This window comes from Pseudopipra pipra, chromosome 10 (genome assembly GCF_036250125.1).
Source record: "Pseudopipra pipra isolate bDixPip1 chromosome 10, bDixPip1.hap1, whole genome shotgun sequence".
Classification (NCBI taxonomy): Eukaryota; Metazoa; Chordata; class Aves; order Passeriformes; family Pipridae; genus Pseudopipra; species Pseudopipra pipra.
This window is the reverse complement of record NC_087558.1, coordinates 17,958,832-17,983,942: the sequence shown is the minus strand read 5'-3', so window position 1 is coordinate 17,983,942 and position 25,111 is coordinate 17,958,832. Positions and strand designations below refer to the sequence as shown.

The 25,111-nt window shown below is 42.2% G+C and overlaps 2 protein-coding genes across 3 annotated transcripts in view; one reads left to right on the top strand and one right to left on the bottom strand.

Moving 5' to 3' along the window:
* SGPP2 (sphingosine-1-phosphate phosphatase 2) overlaps positions 1-3,937 on the top strand; it is a 36,960-nt gene extending 33,023 nt beyond the window's left edge. The window contains exon 5 of the mRNA XM_064666547.1: positions 479-3,937. Coding sequence (XP_064522617.1) covers positions 479-1,021 — 543 coding nt within the window. The 3' untranslated portion in view covers positions 1,022-3,937. The remainder of the gene's footprint in view (positions 1-478) is intronic.
* A 4,800-nt stretch (positions 3,938-8,737) lies between these two features.
* Positions 8,738-25,111, bottom strand: part of FARSB (phenylalanyl-tRNA synthetase subunit beta) — a 34,510-nt gene continuing 18,136 nt past the window's right edge. The window contains exons 16-17 of one of the 2 annotated variants that reach the window (XM_064666545.1): positions 22,711-22,863; positions 8,738-9,010 (exon numbers count right to left, since the gene is read on the bottom strand). In XM_064666545.1, the coding sequence (XP_064522615.1) occupies positions 8,859-9,010; positions 22,711-22,863 (305 nt within the window). In that variant the 3' untranslated portion in view covers positions 8,738-8,858. Of the gene's footprint in view, positions 9,011-22,097; positions 22,122-22,710; positions 22,864-25,111 lie in introns of those variants that run through there. The other variant, XM_064666543.1, reaches the window with a different exon arrangement.

Here is a 25,111-nt window from a genome sequence, read left to right as displayed (position 1 = left end):
AGGATGGGAGCTTGTCTCTGACAAAGGACAGCATCTTCCCATTTATGCAAAGCAAGCCAGTGATAATCCTGCTGATGTGATGAAATTACTTGTAGGATAATGGGAGGGGAAGGGTTTGTGTGAAGGCAGCTTACTGCGAGGTTGTCCCTGAGGTGGAGCTGTGCGTGTGCCTTTTCCATTCAGGTTGTAGGTGAAGAGTGCCCTTAAAATATGAGAGTGGGTGAGGGGGAGAATTTCACTTGTTCAGGGGAAATATATGTGTCCACAGATACATGCATATCTGTATGTATCTGGGTTGGGTTTTGTTTAGCACAGGCTTCAGGTTGTCCCTGCACATGAATAGTGCCATCACTGTGAATTCAGTGTGTTCCTCCACTGCTGGGCACCCACCAATGCAGATAATGGTCTTTTATCATCACCTTAATATCTTGTTTACCTTCCAGGTCTCACAAAGTTCCTAAACGTGATTTCTTTGCAGGATGTGATCGGTGGAGCACTGATTTCGGCCGTGCTGCTCATGCTCTTGTATCCTGCGTGGGACATGATAGATCACTTGCTGTTAACTAGTCCCTTCTGCCCACTGCTTTCCATAGCTGTGCCTCTTGTCTTATGTTACAACTACCCCAAACTAGACTATTATAGCCCTACTAGGGGAGACACCACTACTATCTTAGGAGCAACAGCTGGAGCAACTGTGGGGTTTTGGTTAACCAACCAGTACACTGCACCAGTCTATGCCAGCAAAAGTTTGGAGCTTGGATTTCCTCTGATCACCAGCAAATTGGTGGTTGTGCTAGCCAGGTTCTTTGTAGGCATCTTGGTTGTTCTACTGACGCGCTGGCTCATGAAGAGCGTGGTCCTTGGTGCGCTGGGTTATCGGTACAAGTTTCCCATTCGTGACCTGGAAGCCCGGAGACGACTGGAAGTTGAAGTGCCCTATAAGTTTATCACGTACTCCTCAGTTGGCTTCACGGCTACCGTGATTGTGCCGCTGCTGCACGAGCTGTTGGGGTTGAAGTGAGCTCAGCACCGTCCTCACTGAGCAACGGGCGGCACCACCACTTCAGAGACGCGAGAACTCCATCAAGGCTGGTAACTTGACCAAAAAGTGTTTTGTGCCTTTCTGCACTGGTGTGGTGGGTTGACTCTGGCTGGATGCCAGGGGCTCACCAAAGCCGCTCTATCACTCCTCAGCTGGGCAGGGAAAAGAAAATATAACGAGAGGGTCATCGGTTGAGATAAAGACAGGGAGAGATCTCTCAGCACTTACTTACAGTCACAGGCGAAACAGTCACGACTTGGGGAAATTAGTTTAATTTATTACCAAACTAATCAGAGCAGGAAAATGAGAAATAAAACCAAATATTAAAAACACCTTCCACCTACCCCTTTCTTCTTCCTAGGCTCAATTTTGCCCCCAAATTCTCTACATCCTTCCACCCACCATCACAGGGGGATGGGAATGGAGATTACGGTCAGTTCATCACATGTTATTTCTGCTCTCCTTCCTCCGTGGGGGCCAGACTCCTCACACCCCTCCTCTGCTTCAGTATGGGGTCCTTCCCATAGAAGACACCTCTCCAAAACTTCTCCAACACAAGTCCTTCCTGGGGGCTACAGTTCTTCATTAACTGTTCCAGTGTAGGCTTCCCACAGAGTTGCAGCCTCATTAGGGCATCCCCCTGCTCCCATGTGGGATCTCCACAAGCTGCAGGTGGGTCTCTGCTCCACCTTGGACTTCCATGAGCTGCAGGGGGACAGCTGCTTCACGTGGTCTGTGCCACAAGCTGCAGTGAAATCTCTGCTCTGACACCCAAAGCACCTCTTACTCCTCCTTCTTCAGTGATCTTGGTGTCTGCAGAGTTGTTCCTCTCCCATATCTTCACTCCTCTCTCTGGCTGCAGTTGCACAGGTTTTTTTCCCCCTTCTTAGCTGTGTTATCCCAGAGGTGTTGCCACTGTTACTGAGGGGCTCAGCCTTGTCCAGCAGTGGATCTGTCTTGGAGCTGGCTGGCACTGGTTCTGTTGGACATAGGGGAAGCTTCTGGCACATTCTTAGAGAAGCCACCCCTCACCACCATGACCTTGCCACACAAACCCCAACTGGCTGACTTGGAGGAGTCGCAGGAATTGCTGGGCACAGATACCTTTGGGTGAGAAATTGCTGCCCCCACCATGTCCCATAACTAGAGACCCCTTGGTCCAGGTGACTAAAGATGACAAGCACAAAGGCAAAATCCCTTCCAGAGTGGCAGCAGTGGCTGGTTTGCCATGGGTTTGGGGAGTGTGGCTGTGCTGCTCCCTGCCCAGCTGTGGGCGTGTTCCTGCTGAAGCAGTAGAGCAAGCCAAGGAAGAGCTCAGGTTTGGGGCATGGGAGAACAAGTGGCTGGTGGTGTGGGGGAAGGACAACCATCCAAGAGTGAAGTGCCATCAGCAGGCAGAGCTCAGTGTCTTCTGATGGCACTGCCAGAGCTGGCTAGTTCTTTGTGGATGGTTTTACCCATTACAGTTCAAAAAACCCCCCCAAACATAAAACACAAGGAAAATCTAACACAAAATATTTTATGTGATTTGTAACAAATTTATCTTGGATATTAGTAAGAAAGCCTCCACTAAGAGATCATTTGCCCACATACAACTGAGCAGAGTTATTACCACAACACTGATGTTTGTGTTCAAACTGTTTAACTCAGATTAATCTCCCCTGTCTAAAGGACAGGGAAAAGTCCTTCCTGTCATGCAGGGATGACAAGTAGTGTCCATAAACTGCGTTGTGGAAGGAGCTGAGTAGTGACTCTAGTGACTGCAACATGTGGCAATAATAGGATGCTATCATTTTCTAGTGCTGCACAGCATCACAGTTGGTCTTCCATGCATCCTGCAATACTGTTTGTACATTTGTAGAATAGCAGGTTAGGAGTGTTCATGGGAGGGTCATCCCTATCACTCAGGCTGCTTATTTAAAAAAATATATATCAGCTGTTGGACCAATGAGCTGTTGAGAAATACAGCAGTGAATGTGGTCTGCTTGGCTAGAAAAATGTTACCATGCTATCGCTGCAGAGCTTCAAGCATGGCCCCCGTGCCTTTCCTGGCAGAATGTACAGTGAGAGCCAGCTTTTTAACCATGTACACTTGTCTTCCTGGCTGCAAGGAAAATGAACCTGAAGAATGTAAAGGAAGTTCTTTGCCATCAGTTGGCTGGTTGGATAAACGTAATCAAGTTCCAAAATGGTACCTGGGAGTTCTTCTGAGGAGTGGGAGGCATGCACATGAAAGGGCTGTGCCACTTTAAAACCCAGGGTGTCCGTCTCCAGAAGAAATGCAGGCAGAAATTTTAACCACTTTTAGATTTGTTCAGGCTGTGGATAAACTGTTTTATATTGGGTTGTGTGGACTTCACATGTGCATGCCAACAGCTTCAATGAGCCTTTCAGCATGGCACATGCCCAGTCACACTTGCCCTCAGGTGAGTGCTGGACTCTGGCCATCAAAGCCATGGGGTTCCATCCTCACTCTCTCTCCCTCCCACACACCACAAAAGCGCTGCCATCAGGATTTAAAACACCTTTAAAACACCTTTAAAACCCCAGTGTTAAGAGTGCTGTATGATGTACAGCTGCTGTGCAGAGCTGGAGCCCTGTGGAGGGGCCATATCGCAGTGGATGGGACCAAAACTGGGAAAAAACTTGGCAGCAAGCTGTGTTTAAGCTGGGGAGTGGAATCAGTCCCAAGAAAGGCATAGTTTGACAGGGACATTCATGCAGCTTTATGTGTAAAATTTCTGTTTTGATTCACAGCTATTTTGTGCTACAAAGATTTTATAAATTATATATAAATGCTGCACAGGTATTTTTATAGTATTAACCTGCATGTGATTCATGGAGTAAATGCAAACTGTATTTGGTTCAAATTTTAAAATATATCTATTTTGCAGAGTTTGGTGTTTGTCTGTTCATTTTGTGTCCTCTATTGCTATTTGTAAATGACTGATGTGAGGGGAATGAGTCACAGTTTAAAGAGATTCCCAAGTGCAACCATGCACCTCTCTTCCCAAGCTGTCCTGCTTGTGGCCATTTGTCTCCTGTTCAGTCCAGCTGAGAGTTTTGGCTCCTACAGCAAGATCTTGCTCTTTTTAAAACATAAAAAAAAAAAAAAGACTGCTGATCTACTAATGATTATTTGTTACAATCTTTGTAAATGGAAATGAATGAGTTGCCTGTTATTAGTGATAAGGGATGTTTGGGCAGTAGAATCTTCTTCACCTGCAATATCTACCTCTAATAGACTAAACAGTTAATAGGAAGCCAATTTAAGTTAACATGTGCAATTACAGTGTGACAACCCATGAACTGAAGAATATTTTGCATTCACTGAGCAGCCCAACAAGGTTTTGTGGCCAAGGGTGTGTATTTGAAACCAGGTAGAGCCATGTCCTCCCCTCAGCATCATGCCTTGCCTGGAAGTGGCATGGCCCTGGGCCCTAAGTGCCCACAGCTGATCAGAGTGAGCCCAATTGCTGCAACATCCCTGGGCATCCTGGGCCAGGCACAGGTTTCAGCTGGGCTCTGTGTTGTATCTGTGCTTGTGGGATGCTCATGGGACCACAGCCATTCCCACAGGGCTAGGCTTGGAGAGGCAAGTCCTCTAACAAGGTAAGAGACTTCACCCTTTCTATATTCATTAACCAGGTCCTCATGGCAAACCCGTGTGTGTCTTTGCTGTCTGTGGAAATGCTCCCCACCCCTTCATCCCTGCAGCATACGTGCCTCTGCATTTCCAGCGTGGTGGTAGAAAATGAGTTTTTGTGGTGGTTTTGCTGGTCATGTTCTGTTCTCACAAAGTCACCAGCTGAATCCTCTTGAGTAGGCATGCTCAGATTTTAGAGTAAAACACTGTGTTTGTTGTGAACGGGATAGGAGGCAACTTCCAGAGCATCAGCCTTGGAGCCTGGGCTGTTGAATTCTGTCTGTCCTGGTCCAGTGCTACAGGTATCCATCCTGTGGCTGCCTACAGCTGGAGGGGTGGTGCAAGGCAATCTGTTTCTAAGTTTCCTTCGTTATTCAGTCAAGAGGGATGTAGCAGGCACCTCACCCTTAGCTTAGTCCACTCTGTCCTGCCTTGAGGCTGCCTGCTGAAATGCTCACTTTGCAAATCACTTTTTGGTTGTGTGGTGCCAACCCAGCCTTCCTCCTGTCGTGGGGCATCTCTGTGTGACAGCCTTCCAGTGCAGAAACAGCTGCTCTGCCAGCAGCAAAATGGTATTGGACCTTTTGGCAGGGATTAAAACTCAAAGCAGCAAGCACTGAATTTTCCTGCTTTAATTTTCCAGCAGTAACTTTGTCATGACCCCAGTCTCCTAATCCATCCAAATTTCTATGCAAAATCAGCAGCAGGCTTGCGCCTTGCTTTTCTGGATACAGGGGATGTGATTTAGGGGATAGAATACAACGGTGTGAGTTTCAGTTTTGACCCTTCTAATATCTGTGCTACAAGCAGAAGTTAGGAAATGCGAGTACCTCTCTGCACAGGGTGGAAGTGCAGTTCAGTAGTGTGTGTATGGGATCTTGCACATTTGCTAAAACCCGTGTAAAGGAAGGCCCTCGATTGCTGCCAGCCAGCTCCAGCTCCTGCCAGAGCACATCGCTTCCCCTGTCATCTGCTGGGGCTGGCAGTGGGCTGGCAGTGATGGCCAGCCTGCCCACTGTCCCGCTGCCACCCTGCTGCTGCCCTGCTCACCCGGCTGCCCTCGCACCAGGCTCGGTTTTGAGGTCACCGGGCGGTCAGAGGTGTCGCGTGTGAGAGGCCGTGACCCCCCAGCAGCCTCCTGGCAGCGCCCGGTGCTCTTGCTCAGCCTATTCCATACTCACCTGCCAAACCGAGAATGATTTGAATTGCAAGCAAGCACAATGCCAGCACGGAGACGGAAACAGTCCCAAGTGTCACCTTTACATAAACACTCTTGTGCAATAGTGAGGGTGACCTGCGAGCACAGGGGCCTGTGCTGGGAGCTGCAGTCGGGCTGTCTCAGGGTTCTGCTCCTTTGGAAAATCACCTTTACAGCTCCAAAGCACAGCAAGAACAAACCCAGAGGTGCTTGTGTCCAGCAGAAGGGAACCTGGCAGCCACCTGGACAGCACCCTAAATCAGCTTTGACCTCTCTGTCACCAGCTCTCCATCCTTTTGTGCTCGTGTTCAGATCCCCAGCGATGACCCAGTACGCACAGGCAGCAGGAGCAGGCCAAAAGTAATCCATAATTTGGCACCAGTAGTGAAAAATCCCACTTCCAACTTTTCTTTAAAAAGAAAATCCAAGTTCAAAAGATGTTAAAAAATTGCTCAGAAGCCACCACCACCAGCAGACATTGCCTTCGCCTGAGACCATGGCTACAGCAAAGGGTAAAAGCAAATTTCAATGCTCACAGTGGCTCGCTCCAGCATGGAGCTGGGTGATAGCTACCTCGAGTTCTGCATACAGCTATGAGCAGGCCGTAAATACCAGATAATTGGTTTGGAGCTGTGAAAGACAAAGCCTTGCAATAAATACAGCAGACTTATATGAAGTGCCCCACTCATCAGGAATCACGGTTAATCCTGAGCACAGCACTACAGCAAAGCTTGAATTTCATTGCTACAGCAGCCCCTGCAAGGCTGCTGGCACCACAGTTAGCTGGGGGGGCCAGGGGCTCCAAATGGGTTTTTTAACCTTTATCTTGATTCTCATCCTCCACTTTTAGCAAGTAATGGTACTTACCTGGGACAGAGTTAGTGTCCCGTTTGTGGTGCACTTAGCTGCCAATGCATGGGCAAATGGTTTGAAAAAGAAGCGATCCCTAAAAGCCTCACAACACATGCCACTGCAGCTCAAGCCCTTAGTCCCAGCCTAATCTGGTCTTTAAACTCAAAGGACAGTAAATTCACGGGAGAATTGGGACACCCAAAGAGTCAGAAAATCTTGTGTAGAGAAATATATTTAGTGCACGCAAATATGCCTGCACTCTGCTGCAATGCAAATCTGCCTTATTGTCGTCCTAATCCCCGTGCATGACACACCAATAAACAGGGGGGGTTAATACTTACCATCTGCGTTACAGATTGCTTCCCACACTGCGAGCTTGCTTGGTTACAGTTGTGTAGGCACCACGGAGAGATATATCCTGCAAACGGCAAGCTGGCTAATCCCTGGGGAGATTTAAAATGTGAGCTGCAGTTTTCTCACTCTCCGTGGGCACTGGAGCCAGTCGTGCAACGTATGGCAATAGCTATATTCTCATTTCACGTCTGTCATGCAGAGATAATTAAAATCTACACTTCCATCTGAGGGGAACCGTAGGGTTTCCAGATGAGTAACTGTAGTGCATTTTTCATACTGGATTAGCACTCACACCAAAAAGCCTTGCCTGTTGCCCTCCCACCTGTTAAGATTATTGACGGGGCTGCCATTGAAAAGCCCTCGTGGGTCCAGTGATATGGGTGTGTGCAGGCATGCAGCTCGTAAAACTGTGAGCTTACCTCACCCTCACCATTGTACATCCCTCTGCTCAGTGAGGCAGTCATTGTAACACCCTTCTCCAGCATCTCCTAGATGCCCACTTTTGGACAGTCCCCTCCTGGGATCAGGGGCTATCTGGCTCTCCCAGTGGAAATGAGCCACAGCATATAGACCTAACGTAAAATACTGCCTATTGTTAGCCTGCAACCATTAGCAATGGTTATAATATTGCATAGGAGGGACAGCCAACTTCACAAGCCAGAGAGTAAAGAGCTGCCTCAACATACTGAGCTGACCACCCACTTGGTGACATTCCCGCAGAAAGGCTGGATCGGGCATCGCCGTGCTGGATGGAGCTTCTCATTTTCCCAGAGAGCCGAGGCACAATGCACCAGGCTGCGGCATAACTGCTGCCAGAAAGCCACCTAGAAGGAAAAGCCTGACCCATGAAAGGTTCTCATGTATTGGCAGGGGAAAAACTTCAAGGGAAGTAATCCTATCCCAAAGCTGCGTGGTCCCCGTGCAGCTGGGGGCCAGAAAGCCACCGGCAGGGTGTGAGTGCAGCAGGCCCACGCTGACTTCTGCAGACAAACATGCCAGCCCCAGAAGGACAAAGGCTTTGATAGTGCTCTGCTCCTCATGCAAAAGACCGCGGGCATATGCTCTTAAATGCACTTCCCCAATTTGGTTTGGCGCTTCAAAAATCGCTCGGCTTACATCAACCATGAAAAAATTTAATTCCACCCCCTCTCCTTTCTGAATTTAGAATGATAAAGGATCAACAGTTATGTCTGGAGTAGGGGAGCAGATATTACACACATCTTGCTTACAAAATAGCTCTGGTTTTCATGAAACAAGTTTATTTTCCTCCCCCAGCCATTGATGAGCACATGACAACCGTACAGAATAAAAGCTCAACTCCTTAGTTCTGCTCACATTCACTCAACATTTGCTCTAATCAATTATCTTATTTCATGCAATAAGAAAAGAATGAGATTCCTGTTATGCAGCCATAATCAGTTACAGTATGAAGCTGTGTCTGTGGAACATTTCTGATTTTGAAAACTAATCATGTGCTCTGCCATTACATTTCTCTTGAAAAACACTGGGCTTTGACCCAACTTGTTTCTTCCCCCCTGCCCTTTAAAAACATTGATGGCACAGCCTAGTCTGAGATGCCACATTCTTTCCCTGCAGAAGCCAGCCAGATTGACTGTAAGGAACACATTTACTCAGGGAGACAAAGGCTGTTTTTCTAGTTTATTGGAACATAAAAGCACCAGCCGATGTCCCCCGGGAGGGAGACAGAAGACCAGAGGGTGCTGCATGTGACAGTGGACAGCTGTCGGAGGATAAAAGTCATGTCTTCACACGAAGGGCTCAATATTGATCTCCAGGGCAGAGCACGGCATGGTGAGCTCAAACTTGGTGATAACATCAGGGTGTAGAACTCCAAGTTTCCCAATGCTTTGACCTTTGGCAAAGACCTCAGCACAGCGACCAGGAAAGAAAGCAGAGCCTGTAAAGAAAGTGAGAGAAAAATCAATGTTTCTTTGGGCTAGAGAAGTCAATAGGCATTTAACGTGCAGAACAAAGCTCTCAGTATTAAACTGTTCTCTGTGCTGAGATGCTAAGAAGGGGCTCTCACTTTCTTGCATTAACAGTTGTCATGATTGATAGAGAATGAGAAAACACTGAGTTAAAAATAAAATGTGAAGCCCAAAGCGTGGGCATTTTTCACACTCCAGTTGTTTTGACTAAGTTGCTCCTGCAATAGAAATTAGCACAGTTAAGTCGAGTCAGAGGGCTACTGAAATAAGGAACTTTTGCAGCCTTTGGGCTATTTAACACCTGAATCTTTCCCACCTTAGTCTGTTTAAGGAAATAAAGCTTGCTGTCATTTAAAGGGTAAGTAGGCATGTCATCCTTGATTATATGTCACATAATTAGAAACAACCTACATTCCTCATCTGGAGAAGAGCTTTTAGGCAGTTTCCTATACACTGTAAAACTGTGAAACAATGAACAACTCCAAGGAAGTCAAAGATCACCTTCCTCTTACCTCAACCCAAGTCCCAGGTTTTCAATGTTAGTTAGAAGTTTTAAAAAAATAGTAGTTGAATTCACCATGAAGAACTTGGAGGAGCTGTGCAGACTTTTTCATGGAAAGCCTTCCCACATGGGAACTTCCCTCTGCGTGGTGCCTATACCAGCAACGTGTTCAAGCTTGTCTAGAGCAGCTACACTTGCATTTTTGGTCTGAGCTGAGAGGCATTTTCACCTGATAGCCCTTCAAAAGACAAACCCAGACCAAACCAGCAAGTTGCTCCTTCTGAAACGACCTCTTCCAGAACAAGTGTGTGGAAACAAGGCACAGGGTGTGGGATATCCAGTGAGTAGTGCTGCAGCTGATGCTGTGATCTCAAAGGAGGAAAGGAGAGAGGATGAAACAAGGCCACTGCATCCTACAGATCCTCCTCAGAAAGCTGCCTCCACCATGTTTTTAATGCTGCTGCCCTTGCAGAGAGGAAGGGCTCTTTACTGGATTTCCACTCAGAAGTTAAACAAGTCAGCAGGGTCAGCACTGGGGACCAGTCAGCTTCCCTGCCCTCACCCTGTGCTCTGCACCTTTAGCTAAAATCCAACAAAGCATCTTCTACCAGAAGGAGACAGTTATTGGGGGTGTGTGGGGTTGCATCAGTGGGGATGCTGTACTTGCTTCTGTGCCAGTGTGAAGACAAGAGCTGAGGAGCTGCTCCCACTCCTGCTCCCTGCCCTTCAGCATCCTCTACCTCCTGAAAAAAGATCACAAGAATTTCCTAACAGCAACTTACTCTCTGGTTGTTCCAAATACTACTTAAGGTTCAGGATAAGCCCAGGACACTTTACTATGTGAACAAGGAGATAATTAAAAGGCAGTAAAGGTCCAAATGAATCTCAAACCTCAGGAACACTTTTGTGACACTCTGATCACTAGTGGTCAAGTCTAGATTCTCCATTAGCTCTCCAATGGAAATAATTAATTTAAAAAGTATCTCCTGTGAGGTTTGTAGTTGTAACCTGCAGCTACAAGAACAGCAATTAGGTCTTTTTCTTGCCCAAGCTGCTGCAAGAGCAGATTAACTTAAATATCTTATGTCAGTTTTGGCTACCTTGTGAAATCTGATGGCAGTAGCAAATGACCACAGTAACATTACTTAAAGGCTGTTTTAAAAAATATTCATTTTTTAAATGATCCAGTTCCAGTCTTAGCTACAAGCACATACCTACTACTTACACTGGACATACAACAGTGAAATTATCTCACCCTGGATGTTACTGGCACATGACTCCAGCCAAACAGACACTTGAACTGCCAAGCTGCACTATTCAAAACAAGTGTTAAAATAAAACTTGATGAAACAAATTTAGAAAAGAGACAAATGTCACACATACAGATCACTCTGCAGATTGTGGGTGAAAACACAACCTAAAAATAAAGTCCCCTTTTAGTCAGTGGTAAAGGCTTTCCTATTTGTGAATAAAGCCAGTATTGTCCCAAAGATGTGAGCAGCATACAGTGACATTCTTTTAGAAACTGGACTGTAAGATTAAACTGGTACAAGAGCAAGAACCAAGCACAAGTTAATAAGGTTGGCGTGGTACCCCACTATAAATCTATAGGAAAAAAGATCTCTGACAGTATGGTCAGTTAAAAAGCTATGAGTCTGACTTGTCTGTTCTTCTGAGCTGCCTTGTCTGTAGTCTTGGGAAAGTTATTTTATCTTCTTGCACATCTAGACCCAACTATATCATGAGACTTAACTGTTTTTAAACCTATAGACATCTCATGGGGTCTAAAATAAGACTGCACTCAGTCAATCTGTCAAGGGCAGTTTCCCAGATCTGTAGCACTTCCCATTGTGTGAAACGCTGTTTTCAGGCACGAGAAATGCTCTGCTATCCAGGCATCACCAGTCGTTGGTCTCCCAGTCAGAAGTCAGGCAGTAGCTGAACAAGTGGTGGGAGGACTTGAAGCCTTATCCAACCCTCACATCCACCACTATTGACCTTCCCTAGAATGTTAACTTCAGGAGAAGTTTCCTTGCATTTAACTAAATAACATGCATTTGTGATAAATTTTGAAACCTGAAAGCAATTCATGCCATTGCATCAAAAACTATGAAATGGCTCAGTGATTATGGCATAAAGTGAAGACTATGTTAGCTGGAATATCAACACTGATAAAATTTATCCTTTCTCCCCATGAGCTTACAGCACAGCTCTGTGGCACAAGGGACCTGAATCACTACTGCCAGGAGGAGGTGGTGACTGACTCCACACCTGGAGGGGGGGAGTGTGGGACAAGCTGTTGATTTGGCTGAAGGCCTTTGCTGTGAAACCAAACATTCAGTGTGCTCCAAACATGGTGCTCCAGGCTACAGGTTAGACATTCAGCAGTATTTTTCCATCTCATGCAGCAACTTATGCTGGACTATGATGTTACTGTTCTTTGCACTTCCTTGCAGTGAAGAGGGAAATAGATAGTTAATATGAAGGGGGAACATTTTGGTCCCCGAAGTGCAGGCAATAGGACCTTCAAACTACCTTTCCATTTCTGGTTAAGCTAACCCTGAAATGTTGGCTACTTCACAGGGCAGTCACCATTGTGCCTGATGCTTTGCAGACATGGCAGTTGCAGGGCATAATTCTGTGACTGGAAAAGATCAGACAATAAGCAAATAAAAATGAAAGAACCTGTTAAAAGCTTTAGAGCCCCCATCTGTCCAGCTAACACTTGGCTCTTGCACCAAAGAAACATGAGCTGAGGAACAGGTTTACAGAGAGTTTATGAACTCTGGTTAATAATGGAACTATTATTATGATAATTGGCTGCACTACAGAATGCTTCAAAGTATATTCCTGCCTGCCAAAAGGGCCTCCAGACTGCATCCCACATGGGGGATCTAAAGCCTTCCTCATCTTAGGAACCCTTCCTTTGACCACACAGGTGGAGAGAGAAGGAGGTTGTCTCAGGCACTGGACTGTGTAATGTTGGTTGCCAAGGCACCGGAATTTGGAGCAAACGTAAATTTCAGATTAAAAAATTCAGACAGTGAAAGGGAAGCACATAAAGAAGGAAAAAATCTCAGAAGAAACGGGAAAAACCTGAGCAAAAAGCAGGGGGGAAAAGGAACAAGCATTTGCAGCTGGGGGGGGAGGGCTTTGATTGAGGGACCAACCACTACCACAAAAGGAGACCTGAGCTAGAGGAACCTGTGCTGAGGACAGGCTGCAGGAGGGCTTGAGCAACCAATGGAGCAGGGCAGCAAACCTGAGGGTACATCAAAATAACCAGGAAACAAAGGTAAGGACGTTTTTTATCCTAATTTGTGTGTTTCTTGTGTTATCAAGTAAATAGCAATGGTGGTTTAGATTTCTAGCAAAGCTTGTGTTTTGTACTAGACAGTGTTATGTGACTTCAACTTCTGAAGTAAACTAAAAACTTTATAGAGTGAGAGTCCAGGCTGCGTGAAAGACAGGTGCTAATGCTACTTGCACATATGGGCAGTCCATAAAAAAATGCACAGTGTTACCTTGTTTGAATAAATCACACCATAAGGTGAAGCCCAGTGCTCTAAGGCTTCAATAAAGCATTGATGCCAAAAGGAGCCTTCCCAGAATCATTAGCAGCTGTGACCTGCAGCTTTTGAGCAGGAGTTCATCATAGAGTTTGTCTTATCTGTCTAGGCAGTGCCATCAAGAACAGTATGGTTGTGAAGAGTATGGTCTTCCTGAAAGAAGCTTTCATTAGTCAGGCAGCCACTAAAGCACACCTGGAGGCCCCACTCTTGGTAGGTGTGCAAGGAAGGCACTGTGTTTGCTGCTAGTGCAGTCATACTGAAAGGCTGCTCTTGTAGGTCTGTCTGGTTGTTTGTGGAGAGTCAAAATTAATTTAAAAATTGTAGTTTATTATACCTTCTGTTTTAAGGATAACAGATTTATCATTCTTGATATGTAAATCCTTTCTGCTCTGCACAGTAGTAGTACTTCATAAACTTCACCTTGAAATTTAGTCAGATTGTATTGTCCTTGCTGATTGAGACCTAGACAATGCCAGAGGAAGCCTGAAGGTCTAGCAATGGAAATCCACCTCTTAATATGTCAGGTCTATAATTGGTAGTTAGGAGAAGGGGTGGGGTGAAATACAATATGTGTTCCTAAAGAAGAGATGCCAAAGCCAGCCGTGTCTTACGCTGACATACTACACGCCAGTAAAAGACAAAAGCTACTTCTCATGGCTGCAAGTAAGAATTTAATTTCCAGTGTTCAGTGATGTAGAAATAATACCTTTAATTAAAGCTTCTGTAGCATGTCCTCAAAATCCGTAATTGCCTTTCTGTATTCAGGCAACAGGGCCACTTTGATTGCTCTGGGGTAATTCTTTGGCCAATAATCCAACAGAGCATGTAGTCTTTAGCACATTTTCTGGCTAATTGACCCTCAAAGAGCTCTGAGTTCCCTGCACTCTCTGTTGTCAAACACCTTGCACAGTTTCTTTTCTCTACCTTACTCTCCCGTCCTTTCAAAAAGAAATAGATTAAAGTAGTATTATAGGCCTACAGTTGCACTAAGCCTTCAGACCCACTTGTTTGTTCCTGTAATTTGAAGGAACACTGGAAGCTGAAGCTTAAGAAGGTAACAGAGCAGAGCTCATCTGGCCTCAGTAGTCTTTCATCTTAATTCTCTTCCCCTTTAGTCGTCCAGCTGCCCTTTCACTACCTCACCCTGACTCACCTGGTGAAGTATTTTGCCTGTGCTGGACTGGGTGGAATTTAGTTTTGTGAGGTTAGATGTTGGGTTTAGGATCAGGTTCTTCACACTTTCGACCAATTCTTTCTTTTGGCAGATAACACAAATCAAATGCAGAGTCAGAGGACACTATCAGACTGGGCAGTGTTTTAAAAGGCACCTTTTCTTGCCCATGCACACAGTGCAGCCAAGCTCCCATAACTTATGCAAAACAGCAACCTCAAAATCATATCTCTTTGTGGGATAATTTACCTTCAGCTAATTTTTTAAATCACAGACATCTCAAATCTGGCATGATTTTTGGAACACATTGAGACCAATTGTTCTTTTAAGTTGCACACTGTCTGCAGTTCTTCCCCCTTATATTCTCATGCCCAGAAAAACCATACTTTGGGAACAGTGGAATATTTATTACTTTAGTCCCTTGGTTTGTAAATCCTGACTACAGCTGTGCCACAACAACTGCCACTCCCCAGATCACACCTAACTGTAATGACACATCAGGAAATTCAAATTAGTACAATCAAATTTCAGGTATGTGCCTTAATTCTCCCCCTCAGGAAAATAATTAACACCTGACAAAAATGACAGAAGAAATATCTTTATGATGGGAATGAATATGTCCTTGTCTAAAGGACATTTTTCATTCTGACAACCTCCTTTTTCAAAAGCCTCCTCATACAGGGCATAACAGAAGAGGGTAAAGTGACAGTCAATTATTTACCTGGACTGGTACACTGGATATCCAAAAATAGAGCTGAATATTAGAGTCCTTGTGCAGACAGTGAGACTAGGGAACATGGAGAATCATCCACAAATCTGCAGTGGTCAGTCAATTAATCATCATCTCGTATTACAACTAAGTCAATGGCTGTGTTTTTATTAATTTGTATCTCAGGGAGGATGTGAGAAAAATTAACTCTTCTATCTCATACTACAACCCTATTGGCCTGACTTATTTTTCATTATTGCTCTAGAAACAGAGGGTGTTTGGTGTTGCTGGATGTTAGGAAGTGGTTCAAGAATGCAATAGGTTTGGAGAACCTCTTTATCTGCCCATGTTATCCTCAGGATTACAGCAGTCTCAGATACTTAAGCTGTATCACTGTGTTCCTGCCTTTCCTAATGGAGAGTAATACTTGGGTGGATGCTGAGGCTAAAGGGACACAGACATTTTGGGTCACTGATTTGGGTAACAGTGTTTCTCTTATTCAGTGCAGGAGTCCCAGTGTGGTTGTTTAAATACTGCATACAGAAAAACTACAGCAGGAAACCTAGAAAGAAATCTATCAAATTCCATGTATTTTTCTAGAAATCAGTGTTTGTGTCTGAAGCTCAAAAACTTTGCATTTGTGGGGCAGTTGTGAGAACAGCAATTCTACACTGGAGTTTAGTTGCAGTGCAGAGTTACCATTACACAGCTAATCTTTGCTTTTAGGCCTGTTTTATCTGATTTATCCAGATTTATCTGAAATATTATACCTTGCCTTTTCTAAAAGTCACAAATCTAAGCTGGTATTGTGTCACAGCTATTGTATTGATAAAACTAGGGAATTCCTAATCCCAGATAAAGCTCACTCTTTTTTTTTTTCTTTTTTTCTTTTTTTTAGATGTCTTGCTATTTCACTTGAGTCAGAGAACACAAAGCTTTCAGTATTAAAAAACTTAATTTCTTTCTGTTCCATGACTGTTTTTTATCTCTCTTTGCATATCTAAAGGAATAATTCATCCTTGCAAACATCACAGTCTGTCAGAAACTAGGAAACAATAAACCATATTCCTTATGGTAGGGGGTAGAACTTTATGTACTCACAGTAAGGCAGCAGTTTTAGCTTTTAGGCTCTGCTTTCACACAAGCATTAGAGAATAACGAGAACCAGCACTAAGTCAGTCTGCAAGTCTACTTTAGTATGTCATACTTAGTTTGTATGTTGTTTAATCACCTCATGTCTCAGATCGAGCTGCCCTCCCCTCCCAGTGACCTGACATCACTTGCTGAGATAACTAACAGCCACCTGATGTTGGCTTTCACAGCTACCACATTTCATGCCCTTCAGGAAATGACTTGACAAACTAGCATGGAATAATACATAATGAAAAGATGAACTCCAGCAGTCAGTGGAACTGTTAATCACTCAAGTTTTAGCAGCTAGGGTTTCTGTTGCAAACCAAGGCCTTGTGGCTGGAGCACCACGGCTGCTCCACCAGGAACAGAAACGCCTGAACTGGCTGAGTGTCAGCTCGCCCAAGACCAGGGCCTGACACAGATATGGCTGTTCTGCTTCAGGTCCCAAACCAGGAGGGTCTGTGCCCAGCACAGGTACTGGGCTCAGCCTGACCTAGCTCAGCATTTCTTTGTTTATCTACTGTTTTCTAACATATAAACCACAAGCCACGATAAAGTCAGTTCCTCCACCACGGGCAACAGAAGTCTTTGGAACCTGCATTCACATTGATCTAAAATTTTGAGCCAATATCTTGCAAATTCTTGTTTAAAATGTAATTGTAGACACTAAAAAAAAAAAAAAAGATTAAATTTGAAGCACTGCTCCTCTGCTCCCATATCACAGTTGAAAAATCACACCAGACTGGAGAACTGCTTAACTATAAAGCATAAAATTGACATGCTCACATTTGCTAGCATTAATATTAATATGGTAGTGAAAATGAAAGCATGTGCACACTTAGTTTGCCTCTAGCTATAGCAGGTGTGCAGGTGAAAATGGAATTGAAGGATCAAACACCCTGACCCTCAGTGCTTAGATCACTGCCCCTGTTCACTGAGAAAGGAGATGTGCTATTGCTGCTATTTCTGCTACTGGCTTGGATGAATCATTTCTTTTCTAGAGAAGGCTTTGCAACATTAAAAATATAGTTTATGATTAAGAAGTAATTTTCTATTTAAAAATGTAAGGAAACAGACAGAAAACATGGAAATGACCTAAATCTACAATTATATAAAGTAAAGCTGTGCCAGACATTTAAAACTCTTGATGCAAGAAATATTTTTATCTGTTAGACTTGTTATGATGTTTTCATTTGCTAACAAGACTGGCTTAACTTTTCATGAGAGAGAAATGTATTAGGTTTTTAATAAATATTTCTTTTCACCAGGCAGAGGGGAAAGGTATTCTTGAATATGAAAAAAAAAATTAAGAATATGTCTGGTTACATCTACCAGGATTAGGATGTTTCTGAGACACTAGGAGTCTTAGGTGTCAGAATTATGGTATAGTTCTCAAAGCAAATATCCTGCCTGCTGCTGTTAACTTACAGTAACAATACTGGGAATTCAGTAGTACTAGAAAAACGTTAATGTAGTGCCAGTATTCCAAGGTGGATGATCTAGATTGATCCTGGGTGACAAAAAAATAAATCTTAGGAATTGGCAAATGTGAAATGAAGAGGACTTGAATATATTGAATTATCAGCTGATATGTTTTTGTTGAGAACAGATGTTTTCAAACAAACCTGATTATCTACCAAACTTGTAATCTGAAATACTGTAAATACAATTACAAGGATGCAATAGCACCTATAAAGTATCTATTTCTGAATGCCAGTTAAATGAATTAAGAATTGTTTGACATCTCCTAGTATGTCAGAAATGATATCTGGAGGCTTCATAGTAAAATTGGCTTATGTCCTTTAGTTATCTGTAAGTAAATAGACAATTGTTGAAATCTGTGAGCAATGCAGTGGCTGCCAAGACAGGCAGCTGAAAGGCCAGGATTGCCATTAAAAGCCATCAAGCTATGATTTCTTAAAATAAACCAGGCATCAATAATGCCAAGTTCAACATGGGCATTAAACATCTGTACAGATTGTAGTCTCCCAGTTTAAACTGATCACTAGAGATAGATGCTGCAGTTCCATTCTATCCACCTAACTTGGAATTAGCCCCAGATTTCCCTCCTCTTGTCTTGTGAATTGAGGTTCACGGTCTAAATCTTCTTTTAAAGTTGTTTATTGTATAATTATTATTATAAAAGCAAATGTTTACTGATGTTCTTAGTTATGGAGATAACTATTACACCTCTAATTTCACAGCTAAACCTTACTAAATGAGAAGCTATTACTATGATTTACTGTGGAATTAAAATTTTCTACACTTTACCACACCTTTCATTTAATTAAATAAGGGCAGTAAAAAGAAAGGAGTGCAGTTTCTCTTTTTTTTTTTTAAAGACAATTGTCAGTTACTGAATGAAGCAAGAGTTAGTATGCATTTATTATGCACATGTTTATGCTGAACACAAACAGACTGAACTCCCAGCTTTGCTAAGCTGATGATTACCCTAAAAGAATGAATGGCATGAACATTTAGTTAAAAAAAAATTAATAAATCCAAGAGTTAGCTGAGATCCATAAGAATCAATCATGTACAAAAAAGTAGCTCATGTCACAAGCTGACACTATTCAGGGATTGCTTGTTTTCACATGAATGAATGCTACTTCAGTTTTACCATGGAAGGCAGTGAGGGAGACAGTGAAGCAGTATCCATGCATATATACATATATACAGGTTTTTTCTTTATATATAAATTTTTCACTTTTTGTGAACCTAATTGCTTCTTTTTTATAAAATAGGGATATTGTTTTCCCTTTTAAAACAGTTTGTGCCCAATTACATTCCATTTGCAAAGTAGGGAGGCGCTTCAAAGGTACTGTAAAACGAGGGGTTTCTTCCTTAAATAAGGGACAGTCATTCTAAATGTTACATTAAGAGTGAGGATAATTACACCTTAGACTTCACACCACTCCTTTGAAGACTGTGATATATAATCTGCTGTCAGTATTTACTAAGCCCTTCTTTATTCTTCTTAGCCTAAGTAAGACTTTACTATGGACCCAAATCCCATGATTAACAGCATCTCCTGTGATCATTGTCCTGAATTCTGGAAGAAAATAGTCATCTCAGATGGTCATCCAGAAGCACAGGATCACTAAAATGTTGCAGAAAACATACCCATTCCTGAAGAGATTAAAACTTGAAATTAGGAATACCTTCCAATACAATAATCAGAATGCCTCCAGTTTTCAATTCAAGGGAATTGAAACCAATGAAAGCGAACTAAAAATTTAATGATGTTATGAAATTACCTGACAACATATGACCATATTTGTTGTCTTTTTCTACCCATATTTTTATATTTTAAAAAGTTTGATTCTATTTATTTACCTCCTAATCATACACATTCACACTGATCTTTACATTTTATTAATGGTATGGAACTGGCTAAAATCTCAAAAGTTTTATGCAAAATTTTTTTATTATGGAGCACATACAAATTTGAGGATTGATGCAATGATTGTACTCTTTTCAATCTATGTTTGATTATGGGTGCCTGTGCCATAAAACAAAGAGAAAAACCAAAATGCTTTCCTTGGCCAGTAGGATTCACTACCACATCAAAAAGTTAATTCTGTGCATTTTAAAACAATGGGTAGTATTTCAGAATTCTGCCTTTAAAACTTTAATTTTGTATGTTTAGAGGTAATAAGAAAAAAACACAAAAGGTTTCATTAGTAGCTTTTAAGAAACTGAAAGGCACTGAGTGCCAAATGTATGTTGAAATCCTTGAATTCAGTCACTCAAAACCCTCTCTTCCTTAAGGCTGCTCTAAACAGCTCTTCTCCATTTATCACCTAGCTCAGATTACACGAAACCCTAGTGCAAAGGCCAGGGGAACATCACAATTTCACCCATATTTTCTAGCATCTGTACTTTTTTCACAGGTGTTGCTACGAAGGCAAAAAGACTCTGACCTTAAGGTCAAATCACAGGGCACTTAGGTGTTGGTGGAACAGAAGGAGCTTAAATAACCATGATTTGCACATATGGACCAAACAGGACTACAGTACAGGCATTTCATTTTTCAAAGTGAATTTGGAAAGTGACAAACATGTCCCCAATACATCTCTGTCTATTCTCAGTTGTTCCCCAAATCTTTCTTCGTGAAGCCTAGCCATGATTCTCAGTTGTTTGTTCAGAGCAATATTTTATTCCCTGTAATGTTTTTCAATAATCACTGGAACTATTTTAATCAGTTACACAAGGAATAAAAACAACTGGACTAAAACCCTACTTTTACACTCTGTTGCTCACTAGTCTCAAGTTTTGCTTAAAATTACATACAGAGAAAGTACCTCTAAATCTCTCTAAATCAGAGAATAAACCAGTCACAGGATAAACCCATTTCTCACTGTATAAATTTTAAATTTGGCACAGGCAATAAAAAAGCAGGCTCCATAGAGATGCATATAAAAATCCCTGCCATGTGCAATGTCCTGATTTAAAACCTCTGAAGTAACTTGCAGTGTTCTCATGAATTATTTCAGTATCCTGCAGTCTCTTTAAGATGTTACAGGATATCTTTTTTTTTCATTCAGCAATTGACCTTACTCTGTCATCTGCTGACATTTTCACTCTGGCACATGCTCAATTGACAGATTGTGAAGCAAGTTTAAAAGAACCCAAAAATAATCAACAAACGAACAACAAAAAGCCCCCCACAAAATTCCCCAACTACTTTGACTTCCAACCATCTCTGCAGTGAAGGTCTTTGAAGATAAGTTGGTGCAGTGACACTGCATTTGCTATGGCATTGGAGTATCAGCCATCTGCATTGTTACCAAGGTTAAATTCCAATGTCAGGAGAACTGCAAGGAATCTATGTGCCATCCCACGAGAGTTTCTGAATCACTGATGAAACAGAAAGTAGTAGACACTTTTTTCTGGCTATAGCCAACAGTCACAAACTGCTTGTAATATACTGCACATGACAAGGCATAATCCACCCTTTACACTAAATGCATTGTGGAGTAATGTCATGAGAATGCAGGGATTTTGAATGAGCATTACAAATCTCACAGCATCAGGAATACTGAGCAGCACTAATATCCAGAAATAACTTCTTCCCTGTGTTAGGATTATTTTTGAGATCTTTTTCCTGTTTCTTGCAGCCAGCTGAATTGTTACAATAGAGAATATAAAACCACTTGCAAATATTTTTCAGTATTAAAGCAAACTCTTGATATGTCTATTCAAAAAGCAGCTACAGAGGAGTTTTAATAGGCGTACAGCAGTTTGGTTTAACTTCAATGACAGCTGAGTACCCAGCTCCCAGAGGCTCTTCTAACTCCCCACTACCACACCCCCTTTCCAAATATGAAGCTTTGCTATTACCCATTCTGTGCTTGGTAGAATTAGAATAAGAAGTATAATTGTATTAAACATTCCTGTGGTCAACCTGGGAATTCTATTAGCAATATTCTACTAAACCCTTTGAGAGTCTGTCTAAATAATACTGAGCAAAACAGTACTTTCTTAAAAAAAGGAGAGGGAAGATGCATCAGCACATATGAGAGAAGTGTGCACTGAAGTGCCAGAAGACTGCTTAGCTGAGGTGTGATGTTGGCTTCTTGGCAGCACACTGCAGAACAGGGATATATCTGACAATTTTCCATTAAAGGTCTGGGAACAGGCGAGCTCGGTCAGGCTGTCAGGGACCCTGTGCCTCTGCTCCAGGAAGTGCAGAATGGAGGCACTTCTGCAAGCTGAGTCAGTGTCTCCTATCTCTGGACACCAGTGCATGATATGTAGGAAGAATCGTAGTTGCCATCCCTGCAGTCTTGCTTTTGTATTTTGTATTTTCTATGCTGTTATTTTAGGCAGCAGAATAGATGAGTGCTGGTGCTTGCTCTCTTCCATCAACCTATGCTCTCTCAATGAAGTAATCAGGTCAACCTGCTTGCTTTCTCTCTTACATGCACAGGCACATACACAGGAGATTCTGCACTTAAGGATGTTATTTTTAATTCATATGCAGCTCACCCTGTATGGAGAAGGAAGAGGGCTGTTATAAAACTGTCTAAGCAGCAGGGTCAGTCTCAAAGACTGAATAAAAGATATATAAGGCATATACCTTCACATGAATGTATAAATAAAATGTACCTATAGGAAAAAAAGCTATGGATAAAGCTCTAAACTAAAAGATAAGGTGTAAGAAGTTGTCTTTTCCAGCCACTGTTATCCAAGGAGCATACAGTGGGTGTCTGGCATATTCATCAGTTCAGTGAATTCCTACATACCCTTGCCATCAGCAGATTAATTCATTATAAACAGTCCAGGATGCTCATGGCATTTGCTTTACTATAAGTCTCCTTAAAAGGCTGTCAACTCACAAACTACATAAAACTACTCAGAATAGCTCACAGAAAGACAGCAATCCCATCTTCCAATCAGTGAATGCCATTAATGCCTTTTCACTATCATTTCATCATGCCTCAAAATGACAGCATATATAATGATATTAATCTTCAGTGTCTACTGCTGAGAACAACCACAAATTCACCTCAGATTGCAGAGGAACATTTGAGCTCCAGAACAACCTCTGCTATACACTTTAGTTCTGTCTTCCTTACCTTCAGTTGCCTTGATTGTGTAGCCATTCTCTTCATTTGGTGGTACTTCCAGAACCTGCATGATCCTGTCCAGCAAACCATGGATAATCTCAAAGCCCGGGCTTTTGTTGTAGTAAATGGCACATAAATGTCTGTAGTTTCTTGCACCGACATCTGAAGGAGGAGGAAACAATTACTCTATCTGGGAACTTTATCACACTTTCAACCTTGCCTTTTGCATCAGTTTTCTTCTGCTGTACTGTGAGGCACTTGTGGCTGAAAGGACAAATAAATATGTAAAATGGCTTCTCTGACACACTTGTCATGTAATCTGAGGAAATAATGGTATTTCTTTAATCCATTGGACTCTCACAGTCAGAAATGTAAAGAAAGATTTAAAGTACCCTATTCCTTGGGCAGGAAAGAGGGTTGTTACATAGGAGTATCTTCTGTGCAGTGACAGGTACCAAGCATATAGTTAAGTGTTAAAGAAATTTAAAATGGACTAGCCAAAATGCAAATACTCAGTAAGCATAGAGAAACCTGTGATGCTGGGGGGGAAGCTAAATATTTATAGAACTCGGCTTCAGAACAACTACCACTACAAAAAAAACCAGCCCACAACCTGACATGAGTAATAACATTAGTGTGGTGATCTGTGAAAAGATCTAAATTCACAGAGGGTTTCAAATCACAACTGATGGTTTTTGTGATCATCCTGGATATCCCTGAAAGAATTATTTCTGTGTACTTGTTCTCATGCTTCTCCCCTGACAAGCACTTTTAGCAGGAGTTACAGGCAGGGCACTGGGCTAAATGAGCTTTGGTTTGACTCCCCATAGCCAATCTTCGTGCATGACACAGGGTGAGCTGAAATAGCAGCAGAAACTTTCACACTCATGAGTATTTCCTGAACTGTTATTATCTACCACATAAGAAATTAGAGAGTAAATGAAATTTACACTTTGTTTACTTGCTCCAACTAAACAGTAACAAAAAATCTGTCAGAAACTAAACAGGAAAACATTTAACAAATGACTAGAAATACAGCTTAAAAAGTACAGGAAAACACAGGAGCAGAGCCTCCATACAAGATGAAAGCTCAGCCTTTTTGAGCCAGAAGTCATTCAAAGCTTCCAGTGCAGCAACTTGGTAACACAGCTGCAACTTCTCTAATCAGTCACTGAAAGCTGAACTTACTGTGACAGTAAGTCTGTATTTTGTCACTCAGGATATTTTTCCTATCATGATAATAATGTTCAGTGTTAAATAACGCTGGAGAATCCAGTCTTGAAGTTAAAACGGCAACGCAAAAAAGTAAAGGCTACAGAGAAAGTATGAATAAATGCAGCATCTGATTTTGGCTCTCAGCACACTGGCTGTTCAGCCCCATAACATGTGTCTCTGTTTCCCAGCTCTACTAAGATACCAATCAGTAATGCAGTCATGGATGGTCGATAATGTTGTATTGAACAACAGAATAGAAAAAAAAGGTTTTTTCCTTCCCTAAGACAGCACATTCTTTGGGCTAGACAGTCAGTAAAATGATTTCCTTTTTTTTCCTGTGAGTCATTATGCTAGCAGATTTTGTGACAACTATCTGAATTTCAGTTTCATTATGATTAAGATAGTCAATGGTGTCTTCAAATCAGAATTGTTAATTAAAGCATCATAAACAGAACATTTTTTATGCCTTATGTTTTCAACTTTAGAAATCTTTGGTAAAGGAAAGGATGCTTTTTCAAGCACTCAAAAAAGCTGTGTTATAAAACTCACTCCTTTACAGAGTTATATTACAACACAGGAAGTTCTTTACAGGCGATAGGAAGAAAAAAGAAACTATTACGAATTGTAGGCAAAAGCTGGCAGATGTTAGAAATGCTTCAGTTCTTTATAACTCACTTAAGAGATCTCTTGTGTCATGCCATGAAACACTGCTATTTTTCAAATGAGCCTGCCAAGTATGTCAACCTAAATTATAAATACATATATATATATGTATATATTTCTGAGACTTCAAAGCACTTCCTGGGGATACTGCCGAAAAACAATCTAAAGGATGGGCAGCTGCTCAGGAACATGTGAGCCTAAAGAGTACAGAGGAAGATAAAGCAGTGTTGTGTGCTGTTCACTTCCAAACTAGAGATGCTTCAGAAAAATGACCTGGTGATCTGAAAGGAGACACCTGCTCATTTAAACCTGTCTTTTCACCTTCCAAACTATTTTCTGCATATAACTAACACTTGCAGACAGTTTGGAAAAATGCTTCAAAATGTGGCAGCAGCTGTACTCACAAATGATGTAAATTGTGCCAAATGTGTGGTACCATAAGCTTGCCAGATTCTCCAAGATCACTAGTCAGAGGTGATTTTTTAATGGATTAATTTCTTTTGTTGTGGTGAAAGGGTATTCTCTGTCAGGC